The sequence below is a fragment of the Pleurodeles waltl genome, chromosome 8 (assembly GCF_031143425.1).
Source record: "Pleurodeles waltl isolate 20211129_DDA chromosome 8, aPleWal1.hap1.20221129, whole genome shotgun sequence".
NCBI classification, from domain to species: Eukaryota; Metazoa; Chordata; class Amphibia; order Caudata; family Salamandridae; genus Pleurodeles; species Pleurodeles waltl.
In genome coordinates this window covers 369,339,947-369,359,742 of record NC_090447.1, presented here as the reverse complement: position 1 = coordinate 369,359,742, position 19,796 = coordinate 369,339,947, and the positions used below count along the sequence as shown (strand labels likewise).

Sequence of the window (19,796 nt, the reverse complement as noted above, 5' to 3'; positions counted from 1 at the left end):
TTACCAAATTACCTTTCTTTCTTTGATGTGTTTACTCAGAGTAGGTGGATTATGTCTCTATTTGCACCCTCCCTATCACAGGCTTGTTTTGCAGACATTATTTTACCGGAATAGATTTCCAAAAATTGAACCAATCTAATATTCAATATGGTGTTTTGTGGGTTGAATGCTTCAATTAGTGCTTATCTACAGGATCTAGTTTAGTTCTTTTTTCAGTAAGCCTTTTCTTTCTGCAACCAGTGCCGGGCAAATGCAGACCACATGCACCAAGTTTTCTACCGCCAGATGACAAAGGCGAACTCATGTATGCCCACTCCTGGCACCTTCTTCCTATTTGGCAGGAGGTCTGGCGTTGGGTTATCGCCCAGCCTGAGCCTTAGAAAGCGTTGCTTAATTTTGCGTGAGTGTGGGGCAGCCCTAAGTGTAGATTCTTTAAGAGTATTATACGAATTAAGGGTCAGCCAGCCATGCAACCTTTTGGTCAGAGCCTCTCTGTCTTTTAACCAGCTAAGTAGTTTACTTGACTTATTGACTGCTTGGTTAAAAGCTGTCATGATAAGCGACTGATCCCATACCCCACCTAGATTAAAGAGGCTTATAATCTTTTCCCGATACCTTTTGTAGTTTCCATTCCCTCTTTCTAGGGTGATTTCCTGCCAGACTAAGCTGGCTAGAGACCCTTTTTGGGCGCGGCTCTGTTTGTAACAACATTTGATGAATGCTGCTGGGTGAGCCAGCGACTGTTTAACCAACATGAATTCTAGTCTGACCTGGGCTGTGGAGGCATGCCTTGGTAGCCGAAAGACACGCTTATATGTTTTTATCAAAAGCTTCTCCAAAAGAGCTACCTCCATACCCCTCATTATTTCTGCCCCATATGAGACGGTTGGCAATAATTGTGCTCTCATTATGGCTGTTACGGGATTCAAGGCATGGCCACCGATTGAATTAGAGAGCTTGCAGAAGGCATAAACAAGAGTCTGTGCCTTGTTTTTTATTGCTTCTTTTTGTGACACAAAGTTGCACCTGGCGTCGACCACGACTCCTAGGTATCTGTAGGAGCTTACTTCCTCCAGGGTCTTTCCATTTAGGAACCATTTACGCTGGCAGGTGGGTCTGCGATTTATGGTAATCATTTCAGAATTGTTTGTGGTTGATTTCTAATTCATTAAGCCTAGCAAACTCTTCTAATTTGTTTAGCAGTTTCTGCATGCCTATTCTGGTGTTGATAATTAGTAATAGGTCATCTGCATATAACATATTGGATAGTTGCTGGCCACCCAGTGAGGGGGAATGGGATGATTCCACGTTTAACTTTGCAGACAGATCCGCTTTATACAGGTTAAAGAGTGTTGGGGCCAATACGCAGCCTTGTTCAACACCAGCTGTTGTTTTAACCACCCTGGATAGATGCAAGCCGCCCCCTAGTTTTACCTTCACCCATGAGTCAGAATAAATCATTTAGATGACTTTTAAAATAGTAGCTGGAAGCACCCAAAGCTGTAGTTTAACCCACAGTTTACCACAGGGGACGCAATCAAAGGCAGCTTTAAAGTCAACAAAACACAGATAGGTGGGAGTCCTGGTTGCTTTTGCTCTGTTGGTAATGAGTCCCAGTGCCAGGAGGTTTGTTAGTGTTGCTTGATGTTTGATAAAACCACTTTGATTGAACGGCAGAATGTTGTCGTCTTTAATCCAAGTATCTAGGTGGTTTAACACACAAGTTGAAAAATACTTAAGGACAACATCTAGGAGAGCTATGAGTCTGTGATTTCTTGGAGAAGCCGTGTTCCCTCGTTTGTAGATGGGGTGAAATATTGAGCCTCTCCAGGTTGCCAGGACAATTCCCGTTGTGAGCACACAGTTGAACATCGCTGCCAGGAATTTGGCCCATCTTTCTGTTTCCTGTTTAAACATTGCCTGTGGTAAACCGTTATGGCCCTGGAGCGCAATCAGTTAGCGACTTCCCAGTAATGTTTATTAATTCCAATGCTGAGATCTTAAGGCTTTCTACAACCTCAAGTTCTTGGCTTTCCGAAAACCCCTGGGTTTGTGACACGATTTCAGTGTCCAACTCCTTTAGATGCGACTTTAGATGGCATACCCATGCTTCCTCTGAAATGTTTGCGTTATTAGCTGCCATTGGACCCTTGTCCATTGTATTGATGATTTTCCAGAATCTTTAGGGTCAGATGATTTAGATGTATAGTGTAGTTTGGCCCAAAGCGTCTCCTGCTGCAGTTTTTAAAGGACCATAATTCGCTTTTTAAAAGTTTCCTTTGCTCTCGCAGGGAAGCCAATAGAGGTCTATTGTCTGGGAATTTTTGCATTTGCCTTAGTAGTTTAGATACGATTGCTTTCCTTCTCCGTATAGGCTGTGGTAAATGTAAATGCTTTTGGTGGATCAATTGCGCTCCCTTTCTCGTGCTTCCTACATTGATATTGCTAATAAGGTCGGTGACAAAGTTCTCCCAGACCATTGTCAAATTCGCCCTGCCCATGGCCATTGATTCTAGCCTTAGTAGAGCCCCTTCTGCTTGGCTTACAATGCTATTGCATGACCATTTAAGTTGTTTTAGGTTTTCGGTGCCAAATGCCCCTTCCAGGGCTACCGCTTTTTCCAGCTTGTGTGGTGATGAGCGGATCCCGATTACCTGTGGCTTGTGATCACTTTCCACTCAGTCCAAAATGCTGAAATTACTCACTAATGTGTACAGGGTGGGGGTTACCAGTGTACAGTCTAGGTGGGAGACTGTTTTTCCAGAGGATCTTGTCTATGCTGATGGGATGTCAGGCAGCTTTCAACCATTTAATGCGAAAAGGCCTACACCTTCACAGGTGCGTATGAAACTCCCACCTAATTTGTCCTTCCTGTTTTTGGTTGGGAGGATTTGGCCAGGCACTGTTACCACTGTTTGGATGTGATTTTCGCCAGGAATGTGGAATAGGTTGAGGTTGAAATCACCCGATATTAGCCAATATGCTGATTGTACCGTACTTATGGACATATATAGTGAACGTGTGTTTGAACATTGAAAACCACCAAAGGGAACATTTGGGCGAGGTTCTAACAATGTTAACAGTTCTTTGTCTTTATAAACAAGACTCTTCTTAATAACTTCTAATTCAAAGCCTGTGTTGAACATATTATTAAGGATATTGTTCACTGCTTCCATTTCTTATTCTGAAATGCAGCAGTTACAATGCCCGTTAATATTTCAGGGACAAAAATCCCTTCACTGAGAAATTGTGATGAACATTTGCTTCCAGGATCAGGTAAAGAAAAGATGGCCCCTGCTTATTTTAAAAATTCAAGTCTTGGAAAGGGAATAAATGACATTTCCTAACGATAATGATGACTTTGGGCCTGACTTAGAGTTTGCTGGAGAGCTTACTTTGTCACAAACGTGACAGATACCGCATCCACTGTATTACAAGTTCCATAGACTCTAATGGAATTGAAATACCGTGGTCAGGATATGCATCACGTTTGTGGCATAGTAACCTCCTCTACCAAACTCTAAATCAGGCCCTACGTTGTTCTCTTGCTTATAGCGACAACAAATATAATGTGAAAAGACCTGGTGGAGTCATAATTTTACAGACACATTTTCTATCCAGATCAGTATTCTGAAAGTGTTTTTCCCTACATTTATAAATTCAGTTTGTCTTCTAGTGGAAATACTGGCGAAAATGGCAGGCCATGTTTAACACTGCACTGCAGGACAAGCACACCTTCCCTGTGGGTCATTGAGAAATTATCTAGTTTATAATTATGTCAGAGATGAGTTACAAAGTCAATCCATCTGCCACACTTTCTAGAATATGACATTGTGAACCATGATGCGTAGAAATCAATGAAGAACCAGTACTTATGCGCCATATTGAGTCCCCAAATGAGAAAGTTTGTTTCTCACTCTTGCCAATGTGCACCAATAGTTGTCATCTAATTGAGGTGGGCAAGAAAAACATTAAAACTTGATGTGATAAGAGGGATATTGGTCCCTTCCAAAGTTTTTGGTGTGGAAGGTGTTCTTTAACAACATTTTCCCATGGCTATCTTGAGAAACAATTGCATATATCACCGGGGGAGCATCCCAGTTTTTGAGATGGTAAAATGTAAAGTAGGATTGAAATGGTGTTCTTTCAGGAATTAAAACGACTTTTTTTGGGTAGAAGTAAAACTTTTAGCAGAAGATGGAATTGGCTTGAATTTGTAAAGACACCACCCGAGGGAAGTGAAGAAATGGGGTTGGAATGTGCAATGCTGGGTGGATTGTGAAGAAATGGGAACCTGAGTCTTCACTCTGTATTCGTTTTCAAATAAATAAGTGACTGAGATCAGGATGTGTATCCTGTCAACGCCCACCCCATGTGTACTGACTACTTCATCAACGACAGTAGCTATGTTGAGGAGATCCCTGCAAACCACACCCATACAGGCCCTGAGATGCTTCTATAGGCCATCCAATATTCAATTTCACGCTTGTGAATTCAATAAACTGTTGCAGCAAGGACCTCCTAAGAACCACCTACATTAATACGTTCACAAGCTCAGACTGTAACTTATCCGGCATGCTTTTTCTCTGATTTATTCCTTTTGATAATACAGCTACTAATGGCATTTCGTTTTCATTATTACTTTTTGGAGGTACAAAAAAGATGTTGAGCTCTCACTCTAAACCAGCATTCACAAATATACATACAAAATATTAATTTGTTTTCACATATTTGTTTATGTACAGTAGTTAATTTGCGAACTTGTATTTATCATTCACTCCTTTCTTCGTGCTCTGAAAGATGATCTGATTTTGCTTAGAGTTTTCCTGTAAGATAGTGTACACCCGAAATCTTCAAAATATTAATTGTGATTTTGTTGCCAGTCAGTTTTTCTGTTTTTATTCTGTATATACTTCAGAATGTATCCCTGTGGAAGAAACCCTTCGTAAATGCTGCAAACAAATGCACAGATACTTCTAAAATGAACAGAATGTTTGTTGGACCGGAGAAGGACTGAAAATATGCATTGAGAAAATAGGCCCTAGTTGCTTCCATTACTTACTGAGTTTTCCACTTCTACAGTATTGTTAGAGCATAACCTCCTCTAACAAACAATGTAGAGCTGACTGAAGTACAACAAATCGAGTACTTTAAGAATTCACTGAAAACTCAATGAATATTATTAACAAAGGATGAACTATATTGGACCTCTATACTTAGAGCTGTTACTTTTGTCAACTCGATAGCGAGACTCATATTTAACAAATTATATCATCCTTATTATAGACTTATGTAACATATACATTGACCACGTTTATTTTTACAGATGGGAGTTCGAAAGGTATTCCTGAAATATTGGCACACTGATCACCTTAATGATTTATGCCTTCAACTGAGGAGAAAAATTATAACCTGCCAAAAAGGTAATGAAACAACACAACTATCTTTAACTTTTAAATGCCACTGATATCCTATTTTATGTTGTGGTTTGTTGAAGTTCAGACTTACCATTAGGTGTTGTATGGCCCGGAATAGATACCTTTTAGTAGTTAGCATAAAAAATACTTTTAAAGGTTAGGGTTTCTATGCGCTCTGATGAAAGTGCAAACTGCATGCCATTTTACCAGCTTGAGACAGTTAACTTGGAGGACAGTAAAATTCAAACCACAGGAGCATGGAGCATTCCAGGCAAAAATCAGACCTATGAGACTCACAGGAGTATTTGTGGTTAATTGGTTCAGAATCACGTTTCTGCATTTTTCGATCTGATACCCCAACATTTTGCCTGCCTTCCTCCATTTTTCTGATCTAATTTTTGCTGGTTTTAGGACTCTTTATCACTGCTGACCAGTGCTAAAGTGCTTGTGCTCTCTCCCCAAAACATGGCAACAGTGGCTCCTACCCAATTGGCATATATAATTTACCTATGAGTCCCTATTAAAGTGCACCAGATGTGCCCAGGGCCTGTAAATTAAATGCTGCTGCTCCCTGACTCTGATGGAAGGACTTTGCCTTCCCACTACAAGTGATCTCCAAGGACTTGTCAGCTTGCCTTCTGCTAAAAAGTCTCAAGGCCATCAAAGTCTTCACCTCAGGGAGAAAATCCACTGCACCAGAAAAATTGACCTAATACCGGCAGAATCGATGCAGCGCCTGTGTTGCGGCTGTTGAAGTACCTCAGCTCCTACAGAATCGATTCCTCAGCATGTCTGAATTTTCCATGCATTGTCCCTGGGTGCCAATTTGTCATCAACAATGCACCGCAGTAAGGAACTGAGGTTGCATGACTGGAAATGGGGACACATCGCCCTTCCTGAGAGGAAAAAATCGATGAATCACCACTGCCGTGCCTGAAAAATTGACGCATAACTTTACTTTCAAGTCCTCACCTCCTCAGTGGCCTTCAGCATGTTTGTATTTGACACATCCCAGGTACTTTGTGCTGAAGAGATACATCCATTGATTCCTATGGATTAAGACTTAATTAAACCTCTAAAAAGTGATATATTGACTTATGCATATTACATTTTTGTCGTTTTAGTCTTGTTTTATTCAGATAAATATTATCTATTTTTCTAAACTGGTGTGGAGTACTTTTTATGGTGTTTTCACTATATTACTGTATGAGTTATTGCACAAACAGTTTACACTTTGCCTTCTAGGTTAAGCCTGCCTGCTCCGTGCCAAGCTATTAGAGGGTGAGCACAGGATAATTTAGGTTGTGTTTGACCTACCCTGACTAGGATTGTGGTCCCTACTTGGGCAGGGTGCATACCTCTGCCCACTAGAAACCTTGTTTCTAACATTGGTGATCAGCGGTGAGGATGGGACTTGTGTTTGTGCAGTGCCATACAATAGGTTTGTGTACGCTACCTACCCACTTTTAAAGACCATTTCAACTTTTTTCTTCCTATGCAATTTTCCCTGCTTTGAATTTTTATTGCATCCTATACATCTTGGTTGAGCCATGGAATTTGATCTGGCTAAACTGCAGGAGTACACATTTAACCAGTTGAAAAGCTTTTGCAAAGGGAATGGTGTAGCTCTCCAAGGAGCCACCAAGAAGGTGGAGTTTCAAATGGAGCTGAAGGCCTGGGCAGAATCCTGCTTCGAAGAGGAGGATGAGTTTGGGGAGCATTTGAATGGCTCTTCTTAGGAGCTACCTGGAGCATTTGAAGGAGACACCCCTGGATTTGTGCTACCTCTGAGGGCAGGAAACAGTGTCTGAAGTCATGGCCTGGCCCCAGAGGAAAGGAGAGAGGAGAGAGAATTCCAGCTGCAGTTGGCAAAATTAAAAGTAGAGGCTGAGAGGTGAAGAGCTGAAGGGGAAGCAGAAGGAGACTTAGCTGAAAACAAATTACTTCTGGCTCATAAACTGTCTAAAAGAGCTGGAACTCAAGGCCAGGCACATGGATTGCAGCAGTGATGGTACATACAGTACCTAATAGAGACAAGAAGGTTTGTATACACAAAAATGTGTTCCCTGGTTATATGGTGGAAGATGGCATTGATAAGTAGTTTTCAGATTATGAAGTTGCACTTAGGGTACATAGGGTTGCTGAAGAGCACTGGGGGGTGGGTCTGTGGAAACACATGCCAAAACATGGGAGAAACACACTTCTAACATTAGAGGTTAGGGACCAGACCAAGTACACTCCCATTAAAGCCATTCTCACTGCCAAATTTGGACTGACCCCTGAGAAGTATCACTAAAGATTCAGGAACAGTCAGAAGCTACCCAACCAATCCCAGGTAGATTTAACAGATTATTCCAGTAAGGCACTGAATTGCTGGGTGTGGGGCAACAAAGTCAATGATTATGTTAGGTTGTACAATCGGATCTTGAGAGAGCACATGCTCAGTATCTGTTTTAAAGAGTTGCACCAGCACCTAGTTGACAATGAGCTTACTGATTTCAGGAAGCTTGCTGAGGAGGCGGACCTCTGGGGTAGCACCAGAGTGTCCAAAATGGTATCTGGGGGAACATCCACAAAGGTGGCCAGGGTTCCCACCAGAAGAAAGGGGGGGGGGGAGTCTTAAAAATAAAGAGTTCTCTAAAGGCCCCCAAAATAATTCTTAAGGGAGTAGTGGTAACCAGTTCCAGTCTGATCCTAAAAAAAAAGGCTTCTTTGACCATAAGTCCTACATGCCTGCCAATACTTCCAAGTATAGGCAGGAGTCACCATTAATGGGCAACAGGTGGAGGCTCTGTGTGACACCGGAGCCAGTATGACAACTGTCAACAGTCAGCTGTTGTCAGCAGAGCAGGTCCTATCGAACTCCTTCCACCAACTCATAGTCACCAACAATTGTGAAAGCCATCTACCGGTGACTCTGGTTCCCTGAGGTGGGGGTATCTGGTACACTGAAAGTTACTATGAGCCCTCCATGCCTGTAGACTGTCTGTTAGACAATGACCTGGAACACACTACCTTGAGGGAGGTAGAGCTCAGGTCTCACTTGGAGATGATGTGATTGCCTGAGTGGGTCTGTATGACCACACAGTCCATGGCTGCCTGGGAAAAGAGTCAAGGGCATCTGGAGCATGGAACAATGGCCCAGACAGCTGTCATGGAGAGGGGGAAGAGGCGTAAGAAACTGGTCCCTGAACTTCCTTCACTGGAGATTGATGGGGTCCTTGAGGAGGAAGCCCCTGAGCCAACTGGGGAGGACATTGTCACCCTAGGTGACCTACCTGGGCTTGCTGACTGACAAGTTGAGGGTGGGCTCACCAGGAAGGAATTCTGCAAAGTGCAGAGAGAGTGTCCCACTCTTGAGGACTTGAGGTGACAGGTTTCTGCTCATGCATCAAGGGAAGCCTCTGGAGATCGCCTAATATCCTGGGAGAATGATCTCTACAGTGAGCCTAAGGCTCCAGGTACTGGGGAAGCCTGTGTGCTGGTGGTCTCCCAGTGCTTGCCATCCACTCTAATTGGCCCAGAATAAGAAAGTCTCAGATACATTCTGCAGGTCCTGTCTCACTGCCAGGCCAGAGGGAAGTCAGGTAAAAAGCTGAAAGCTCCCCTGATCCCACTTCCCATCACTGGAACCCCCTTTGAAAGGGTGGGCATCCACGTCATTAGTCCATTGGACCCCAAGATAGCCCTAGGCAACGAGTTCATGCTGGGCTTGGTGGACAATGACACACGCTACACAGAACCAATTCCTCTGTAGACAGTGATTACAGCTGTGGTGACCAGAACTTTACCTGTGTGTGGTTCCCCAAAGAGATTGCATCTGACCCAACCACTAACTTTATGTCTGCGTACATGAAGTCCATGTAGGATGCGTATGATGTAACTTATTAGTTAATCACACCCAGTCACCCCCAAACCAATGCAATAGGTTCAAAAAGACCTTGAAGGCCACCATTGCAGGCCTGTCTAAGGCCATAAGGTGTACGTGGGACATCCTCTTGCCATGCCTTCTCTTTACTTACAGGAAGGTGCCACAGAAAGTAGTAGGGTCAGTCCCTTCAAACTCTTCAATGGCCACCCTGTCAGAGGACCACTGAACATTGTCAAGGAAGGGTGAGAGAAAACTCCTAGGAACCCCCCCAACAATGTGGTCAGCTACATGTTGGCCTTCTAGAGCCAGATCCACAACTTCTGGAAAAAGGCCAAGAGAAACCTCAAAGCCAGCCAGGAAGCAATGAAATGCTGGTATGACCAGAAGACCACTCTGGTAGAGTTTCAGCCTGGCCAAAAAGTATGGGTCATGGAGCCAGTAGAGCCAAGAGCTCTTCAGAACCACTGGACTGGCCCATACAAAATCAAGGAGTGTAAGGTGGAGGCCACTTATTCAGGGGATCTCCAGACCCCTAGGAATCCCCTAAGGGTGCTCCACATAAACAGTCTCAAGCCTCACTTTGAGAGGTCTGAAGTGAGCATGCTACTTATGACAGATGAGGGTGTGGAGGACGAGAGTGAACCACTCCCTGACCTCCCCTCTGCACAGGAACATGATGGGTCAGTGTAGGGTGTCAGACTCTTTGGCACCCTTACCCTATAGCAGCAAGGTGACTGCTAGCAGTTGCTAGGACAATTTGCCTCACTGTTCTCACTCACCCCTAGACTCACACATCTATGCATCTGTGACATTGACACGTGAGACAGTACCCCAGTGAACTACAACATTTACAGGTTGTCAGATAGGGTGAGAGCCGGAATCCAGGAGAAAGTCCTCAAGATGCTAGCCTTCAGGGTGATTGAGCCGTCTACCAGTCCCTGGTCCAGCCCTGTGGTGTTGCAAGCAAAGGCCACCCCACTGGGCACCAAATCAGAACTTCGGTTCTGTGTGGACTATAGGACCCTCAGTTCTGTCACCAAGACTGATGCACACCCCATCCCCAGAGCTGACGTGGGTATTGGCAGGCTAGGCACTGCCAAATTCCTCAGTACCTTTGCTTTAACATCAGGGTACTGGCAGATTGCCTTGACTGAAGGAGCAAAATAGAGGTCTACATTCTCAATCCCTGAAGGCTATTACCAATTCTGAGTGATGCCCTTTGGCTTGAAGAATGCCCCTGCTACCTTACATTGGTTAATTAAAGAGTCATGGCTGGCAAGGAGGATTTATGTGATGCCTACTTACATGGCATTGGGGTCTACAGTGCCAGCTGGGAGGAACACCAGCATCACCTCCAAGTGGTGCTTCAGGCCTTGCAACTTGCAGGCCTGAATATCAAGGCCAGCAAGTGCCAAATTGGGCAGCGTTCTGTCATGTATTTTGGATACAAGGTAGGTGGTGGCAAGGTGTAGCCCCTCCAGTCCAAGTTTGAAACTATCATTGCCTTCCAACAACCTAAAACCCAAACTGAAGTGAGAGCCTTCCTAGGCCTCACTGGCTACTACAGACGTTTTGTTAGGGGCTATGGGACCATTGTTGCTCTCTTAACTGAGCTGACTCCTAAGAAGCAGCCCAGGTTAGTGATCTGGACGGATGCTGGTCTGAAAGCCTTTGATTCTCTTAGGGAAGCCATGTGCACAGCCCCGTGCTTAGGGCCCCTAATTACTCAAAGGAATTCATCATGCAGATGTACCGTTCAAAGAATGGCATAGTGGCAGTTTTAGCACAGCTGAACAAGGAGGACCTAGACCAACCAGTAGTCTTTATTAGGAGGAGGTTACGTCCACAGGAACTAGTGCACTAGATATGTCCATGGCCTGCAAATTAAATGCTACTAGTGGGCCTGTAGCACTGATTGTGCCACCCACATAAGTAGCCCCTTAGCCATGTCTCAGCCCTGCTATTGCAAGGCCTGTGTGTGCAGTTTCACTGACATTTTGACTTGGCTTTTAAAACTGCCAGACAAGCCTTGCATGCCTCTTTTATTACATATATGTCACCCCTAAAGTAGGCCCTAGGTAACCCAGGGGCAGGGTGCTATGCAAGTAAAAGGCAGGACATGTACCAGAAGGTTTTACATGTCCCGGTAGTAAAAAACATCTAAAGTCATTTTTCACGATTGTAAAGCTTGCTCCTCTCAACACTGAGAATTCTCTTACATACTTTCAAGTGTAATTTCTGATCTGAAAGAAATGGAATTGGTATGGTTGGAATAGTAGTGAGAAATCCTGCTTACTAGTGAAGTTCGATTTAACATTACTATTTTAGAAATGCTACTTTTAGAAAGTAGCCATTTCTCTGCACTCACTGCTCTCTGTGCCCTACAGCCTGTCTCCAGTTTACGTCTGGTCTGTGCCAGCTGACAGGTCCCCCTGTGCATTCCACTCAGGTAGCCATAAACACAGCACACTCAGCTGCATCTGCATTCATCTGCATACTGAATGGGTCTTCCTAGGCTGGAAGGGTGGAGAGCCTGACACTTACATTTCAAAGGACAGTGGCCTGCCCTCACACAATGGAGTGCCAAACTCCCTACCTGGACCCTGGCAGACAGGATTGTACTGAAAGGGGACCTTGTGCACTTCAAAACCACTCTTTGAAGTCTCCCCCACTTCAAAGGCACTTTTGGGTATATTAACTGGGTTCTTGACCCTGCCAATTCAGACACTTCCTGGGACAGACACTCTGAATCATATCCTGCAACCTGCCAAAAGGAGAAGCTTGTCTGCCCAAAGGACTCACCTGCACTGCTTTGTGGTGAAGGACTGCCTTGTTGTTGCCTTGCTGCCTTGCTGATCTCTAGCTCTGCTGAGAAGTGCTCTCAAAGGGCTTGGATTGAGCTTGCTTCCTGTATCCTGAAGTCTCAGGGCCAAAAAGACTTCCTCTCTGCAAAGGGACTCTTAGGGGGTTATTCTAACTTTGGAGGAGGTGTTAATCCGTCCCAAAAGTGACGGAAAAGTGACAGATTTACCACCAGCCGTATTACGAGTCCATTATATCCTATGGAACTCGTAATACGGCTGGTGGTATATCCGTCACTTTACCGTCACTTTTGGGACGGATTAACACTCCTCCAAAGTTAGAATAACCCCCTATGTGCGGTGAAAATCGATGCACAGCCTGCCGGAATCAATGCACAGCCTGCCTAGAAGTGAAAGAATAGCTGAATCACTGAACCAGAACGACGCAGCATGGCTCTCCAGTGTTGCGACCAGAACTTTGACGCACAGCCCACTGGATAGGCACATCGCCAAGCCGGAACAATGGAGCCCGACTTCCTGCTGAAGGAATTTATGCAACGCCTGCCATGCAACAGAAACTCCGACGCATTGCCCACCGGATCGATGCAGCACCTGTGACTTCATCCTGAACGCCCAGGATTTCCACACCTTGTCCCTGGGCGTCAGAAACCCCTGCATCGTAAAGAGGATTCAAGCCTGCGCACCAGACTTCGACGCAAAGACCTTGCCACTTGAAACAGAATTGATGCATCATCTGTGTGTGCCTGGAAGTCCGACACACAGCCTTTGCTTTCCACACATCTCCTCTGCGGTCTCCGTGCGTGTAACTTTGACACATAGCAGGTACTTTGTGCATGCAAGAGACAATTGTTGCTTTTAAGGACTTAAGGTCATTCTTATTATTACCAAAGTGATATTTCAACTTGTGATTATAAAATCTTGATCGTTTTGACCTTAATTTATTCAGATAAATATCTCATATTTTTTTTAAACTGTGTGGTGTATTTTTGTGGTGTTTTTACTGTGTTATTGCGTGATTTATTGCACAAATATTTTACACATTGCCTTCTAAGTTGAGCCTGACTGCTTACTGCCAAGCTACCAGAGGGTGGGCACAGGATAAGTTGGAGTGTGTGTGACTTACCCTGACTTGGATTGTGGTCCCTAATTGGACAAGGGTGTATACCTCTTCCAGCTAGAGACCCCTTTTCTAATACTTCTTTTTTACAGGGCCTTGAAATAGGATTGTAAAGGAGAAAGACAGCAGACTTAATTCTGACTGACCATGGCAGTTTATGGGATTTAAGGGTTCATAGTGTCCAACTCCAATATGTTAGCACACAGATTCGAGCTTCTCCAAATTACAAAGAATTTAAATCTTGTAGCAAGTTTAGCAAGAGTCTGAAAGCCATTATCAATAACTCTGAAAGTGGTTTGCATTATTTCCCTATCAGCTACCCTAATTTTCTCTGTGACATCTCTTTCCAAGTATGCCTGTTCTTCCTTAATAGAAGCATACATTTTGGTAGCCTCAACCTATTTTTCACCATAAACTGTCAAAGACCAATATCACTTAGGTCCATATTTTCCTTGATCTTTGACACATAATAGTTTCCAGCACTCAAACTAGTTCGAAACAGCTACCTTTGCCACAACTTCCCTACAGTATAAATAGTTATAGCCATAGGTAATATGGCCTATGGCTATAACTTGCTAGGGTCTGGCCAGCTTGCTAATGGATCTGTAGTTTTAGAAAGAAACCTGTACAAACATGTATCAATATCTGTTGCTCATGAAGCCATTCTGTTCTATTCTATTCTATAGCTTTTGGCTGCCTGAATCGGGTCTCCCAGCCATGGGAACAATCAGGTGCAGAACTCAACTAGATGTACAAACAGCCAGGCCTTACTATGCCTTCTGAACCTGCAATTATCTCAAGCCATCCGTAGCCCAATAGGCAGATAATTATATGGTTTGGAAACTAGGTAACAAAAGGATTGCCCTCCAGTCCTGGCTTTCCATGCTATATAAATTACTACAAGATGAGTTGTGGTGGATCTCAAGGTTTTTGATGGATTATAGGCTTGTATCAGGTGCTGTAGAAGAATAGAGTCCTTTTGTGATAAAGTCGGTGTGCAATACATAGAGCTTTAAAGTGAACCCTCTATTTTATTGGTAGCCAGTGCAGGATGGCCAGGGATCCTAAAACAGACTGATGTGGAGGCATCCTTAATAGAAGATGTGCTGCAGCATTTTGCATCTCCTGCAATCCGTTTAATACATATTGAGGACATCTCACATAAAATGCATTCAAATAGTCCAGATGAAAGAGAACTTAAGTCTGTACAATGGTCCTCAGGGTTGAATTTGGTAGAATTTCTAAAATATTTCTAAGCATTCTCAAAATGCCAAACCAGTTACCTGCTAGATCCCGTACCTATATTTCAAAAGAGAACTTGTTATCTAGTCACATGCCTAGATTTGTCCGGTGATCACTTCTATAGCCAAATTCCCTTTACCATCCTGGATTTGGCATCACAAGTGCATTCATGATAATGAGCAGCTGTTGTAATTTTGTACATCTTGAAGGTGGCTTGTGTATTGCTATGTAGCACCTTTTCGTGGGCCAGAATGAAGTAAGATCCCTGTTTCATGCTGATTTATATTTGGTGATTTTGTACAGTGTTTGGTATATACTGTAGCTACAATCCCGGAGTATAGAGGCCATTATATTAGAAACACCCTAAACTAGCTTGATATTGCTACCATGGTTGATAATCTCTGTAATCAGGCACCCCATTAAGTGACAGAGGTCTGTTCGCTGCTATTGTGTACTCTTGCCCCCTTGCTCTATGACCTTTGAGGCACTTGCTCTTTTATGGACCCAAGGGAAAATATATTTTTATGCATGTGTAAAGGTATAAGAGGCTAGTGTACATTCTTATATGCACTACCAAAATTAATGTAGCTCTTTTTTTCTTTGTCCTCACGTTTTAGCTATATGATTTTTGTTAGGCACTCGTATTTTTACTGACCGAAGTGAAATTATTTTCTCTATTCATTTGCACATTTATCAGAGGCTATTGTATATTTTTGCATGCAAGATCAAAATTGATGTAACTCAGTTTTGTAGGGGCAGGCACGTAGGCCCATATTTATACTTTTTGACGCAAAACTGCGCCAACGCAGTTTTGCGTCAAAAAAATTAGCGCCGGCTAACGCCACTCTGAAGCGCCATGCGGGCGCCGTATTTATTGAATGACGTTAGCCGGCGTTAGCCGCCGGCGCTGTCTGGTGTGCGTTAAAAAAAACGACGTACACCAGGCAGCGCCGGCGTAGGGGGAAAATGGCGTATGGGCGTCCAGAAATGGTGCAAGTCAGGCTGAGGAAAAAAAATCGCCACAACCTGATTTGCGCCATTTTTTAACGACGCCCATCCCCCATTTAAATGACTCCTGTATTAGCAGAGACAGGAGTCATGCCCCCTTGCCCAATGGCCATGCCCAGGGGACTTATGTCCCCTGGGCATGGTCATTGGGCATAGTGGCATGTAGGGGGGCACAAATCAGGCCCCCCTATGCCATAAAAAAAAAAAAAAAAAATACCTACCTGGACTTACCTTAATGTACCTGGGGTGGGTCCCTCCATCCTTGGGTGTCCTCCTGGGGTGGGCAAGGGTGGCAGGGGGTGTCCCTGGGGGCAGGGGAGGGCACCTCTGGGCTCCTTCCGAGCCCACAGGTCCCTTAACGCCTGCCCTGACCCAGGCGCTAAAATCCGGCGCAAATGCGGGTTTTTTAGACCCGCCCACTCCCGGAACACCTTCCTGTACAATCACATAAACAAGAGGTGCTTGCATCTTACTATGGGTGGTTCAGGATGCAGCACACATGATAAGAGGTGATAAGGATAATGTATGTGGACAGTTCTCACCCTTGCATCACTGTTACAACACAAGTGGGTTGGCAGAAGATTGTGACACATACTAAAAGTGATAGATCTGGCAATGCAACTGATTCTGTACATTTCCATGGGTGTTGCCTAGGAACACTCCAAGCAAAACCCATGTCATGCAACTGCCAAGCAGCGTAATGCATTAGAGGAGTCTATGTGCAGTAGCTCAAAACAACTACACACAAGATGGCTTAGATTGGACTAGGAAATGTGGACTGGCATATTGTGCCAATGATGTGTTCCAGAAAATGACACCCTGGAGGCACAATGTGCTGCTAAGGGCCCCTAAATATGGGACCTGATGCATGGCTCTGTGCCATGAGGCACCATGATTAACAACCTAATGACTGATGTGAACAGAAAATACAGATCAACATTGACATATCGACATCCCCTCACAGAGGATGATGCCATAACTCATGGCCAGCTGCCTTTCCTGGACTTTACAGCTGATGGCAATGACTAGCTGCAAAGCATCAATTCCAAAAATCGCCAGCAGATCCTGGGTGCCATCCAGACACCATCTTCGGTGGCAAGAAGGACACCAAGTGTTGCGGGGTCTCTAAATGAACCACCCAACAGACAACACACACCACCTGCTGCCTCATCCACAGCCCTGGACTCCCAGGACCCTAACATCTTCCAAAATGCAGCAGCAGGAGTCCAGTTGGAGATGGCATTGCAGGTGCTGGTGGGGATGGAGACCATGGTGGGCAGCCTAGCGGGAGTCCATAGGTGCCTCAGTCCAAAGAAGGACAACTCTGCTGCCATCATAGGCACCAACTCCCCACTACGTGTACTCCAGCAGTCCCTGGCCAACATAGCTGGTGTCCTGAGGCAGAGGCTTGAACATTTGCCCTCCCAAAGTGGCACCAGCATAATTGACAACAGGTTGGGGGCTATCCATACTATCCTAGAGTCCATGCAGCAGATGCTGGGCTCCCTCAGTGACAACCTGGCTGCCTAACACCGTGATGTAGCTGCTGTGTTGCGAAACCAGCAGTATCTCCTTGCTGCAGTAATGCCTTTCATCTTTCCACAGATGACAGCTGCCAAGACTTTTGTATTCACATCTCCAGCCCCTGATGTGTGTGTACCTTCCTCGACTTCAACACCAGTACCACCCATGACACGGGAGGCACACACACATCAGTGGATGAAGATGTGGAAGGAATTTCATTCACCCAAAAACACCTGGTAGCTACAGTCTGTGGCACAAGAACACTTATTCTTTTGCTCTGTGCTGAAGATCATGCCAGTGTTACAACATATATCAACATGCACACTCACTCTCCCCCTGTTGACCAATCATGCATGGGAACTGTCTTTGTGGCCAATTCCTACATATTGGCAATGTGATCACCTCCTCACTGATACACTCCTCCATTACATATGTCTCATGACAGGTTGCCCCACCTTGGACTTGGTCTGGACTTCCAATGGTTTGGGATCTCTCATGAGGTTAGTCTCCTGTGTACTATACAGTACCACCAATACCATCATTTCACATCCTAATAAATTTACTCTAAACATCAATTGTCTTGAATCTGTGTCTGAGGCAGTAAATGGGTGAACTTCATGCATTGTGTGAAGACTATGCACTGAGGGGCCTATGTACCAAAAGAAAAAGGGCAATGTGGTGCCGCAAGGAATGTAGCTGTGTTGAGCTGTGTCATAACTAAAACGCAAGTAAGCACTTTATGCAATAGGATAATGCCCAACCATGTATTTTTCTCTAGCACTAGTGCAAATGCAGCTGTCTAGTGCCAATGCAGTCACACTTACACCATATTGCAAGGGTGTTTGCGTTGGAGGGATTAGATGTTTATGTGCAGGAAGTATTCCCTCCTGCACATATACCCACAGTAAAAGTTCCTTGCTCCCACTGTGTAAGTGGTGAATTGCAACACACAAAAAGTAAGCAAAAACTAGGGGAAAGATTAGTCTGTCTCTCTTTTGTGCCATGCAAACCACACCCCTTGGCTGATGTTATTGTTTTAGCACTGCCTCGGGTCTACATTCCATTGTAATTCTGAGGCAGTACCAAATGCAACAGGTGTTGTATGGCTAAGCCCACAGAAACACCCATTGCATGTCCCTCTGCTACAGAAATCTGCATTGGGGGGAGTCATGTATAGAATGTGGTGTTAAACTACCCAAAGTGGCTTTATGGCACCTTGAAAATATGTGAAAGGGCACAGTGCCACTGGAGTATCACAAAAAGAGATGCTCTGGTGGTGCTAGGGTTTTTCACTATGCCCCTGAGTACTTGCGTAAGGGATATGCGTGGATTTGTGGCATGCACAAGTCACACACACACTGACTGGAACGTGATTGAGGTGACTAATAACTATGTGAACAAGCAAGATGTACCTGAGTTTCACAAGCATGGCATTTGACAGTTAGCATGCATGTATAGCTGACAGCAATCATCACACAAGTGACTGGGCCTGACAAGGAAGTTAGTTATAGGAAAAACATTGATGTTACAGAATAATGATACATGAGTAAGAATGTGAGGGACAGTCATGACTCTCTCAGTCCCAAAACCTAGATTTAGGGGGAGAGCAATTACAACAACATAATGACAATGCAAGTCACTTTACTTCACAATACAGAGAAATGCTGTATGAATACTTGTTTTGAGATGTGTAACCATGCACATCCAGAGTGTGACATACATTGCTGAAAGATGTTTGGAGTTGCAGATGTGACTCCATTGCCAACCTGTCAGGAACATGACTATAGGGGATGCACAAAGTCACACATGTAAACTAACTATAACTTGGAAAGGCATGTGGCAAACATGATCTGTGGATACATGCTACCACCTAAGTAGTAAATCAGAATGTAGACCATACATTAGAAATAATAAAGTGATTTATTTAACTACAAAACTAAACCTAAAAATCCTAAACTACCTAAAGTAACGTATACTACACTATCTTAACCTAACTTATTCTTAAAAGTAACTTTACGTATCTATACTTATTCTAAACATATGACGCACATGATAAACATCAACCCCCCCTTAATATATATCTAATGACAAGGAAAACAGTAACTAAAGCTTAACATTGACTAACTAAATATATGGTATAAACAATGATATATTTTTTGTAGAGTGTTTTTTCAGGCATCCCTGGGTGCGGATGCCCATTCAATACACTATGCTTGACGCAGCCATGATATGGCGCAAGAGTTTGCAAAGTGGCACAATGCAGGCATACCGCTACTTTGTTACATAACACAGGTGAATGGCCACCTTAACTACACCTTAGCATCATAGACATAACACTAAGGTGGTGCTAAGATAGCACGAGGGGCATGTAAATATGCCCCTAAGTGATGTGTGTGAAGTTGCGGCATTTACAAGTCAGCGTTAAGACAAAAGATGTGGTTTGAAACTGCCTTGTAAATGCGAAGTGGGCATTGCTCCACCAGAGCATCACTAAAAATGATACTGGAGTGGTGCAAGGGTCTTATACATAGGGCCCTAAGTGTGGGTGATCTGCATTGGATGTGTGGAGTGATGCATGTTGCATAGGTGTTGTTAAGCATTCATCTATGAATGACTATCAATGTGTGTAGAGTGTGGTGTGTCATTGCATGGCCCATGTGTCTCATGTGTTGTATGTGCTATGTAGTATCTGCTGGATTGCGAACGAGCAGGCCATTTCCATACTGTCCAGCCTAGAAATTTTATTTGATGATAGTGTGCATGAAGATGAGGGCATCATGAACGCTTCCAGGATA

General features: G+C 44.1%; 1 protein-coding gene across 1 annotated transcript in view; it reads left to right on the top strand.

The window, feature by feature from the left end:
- The window catches only part of MYO16 (myosin XVI), a 2,485,855-nt gene that overhangs the window by 2,002,565 nt on the left and 463,494 nt on the right, over nt 1-19,796 (top strand). Inside the window, exon 29 of the mRNA XM_069204246.1 lies at nt 5,327-5,423. Coding sequence (XP_069060347.1) covers nt 5,327-5,423 — 97 coding nt within the window. The remainder of the gene's footprint in view (nt 1-5,326; nt 5,424-19,796) is intronic.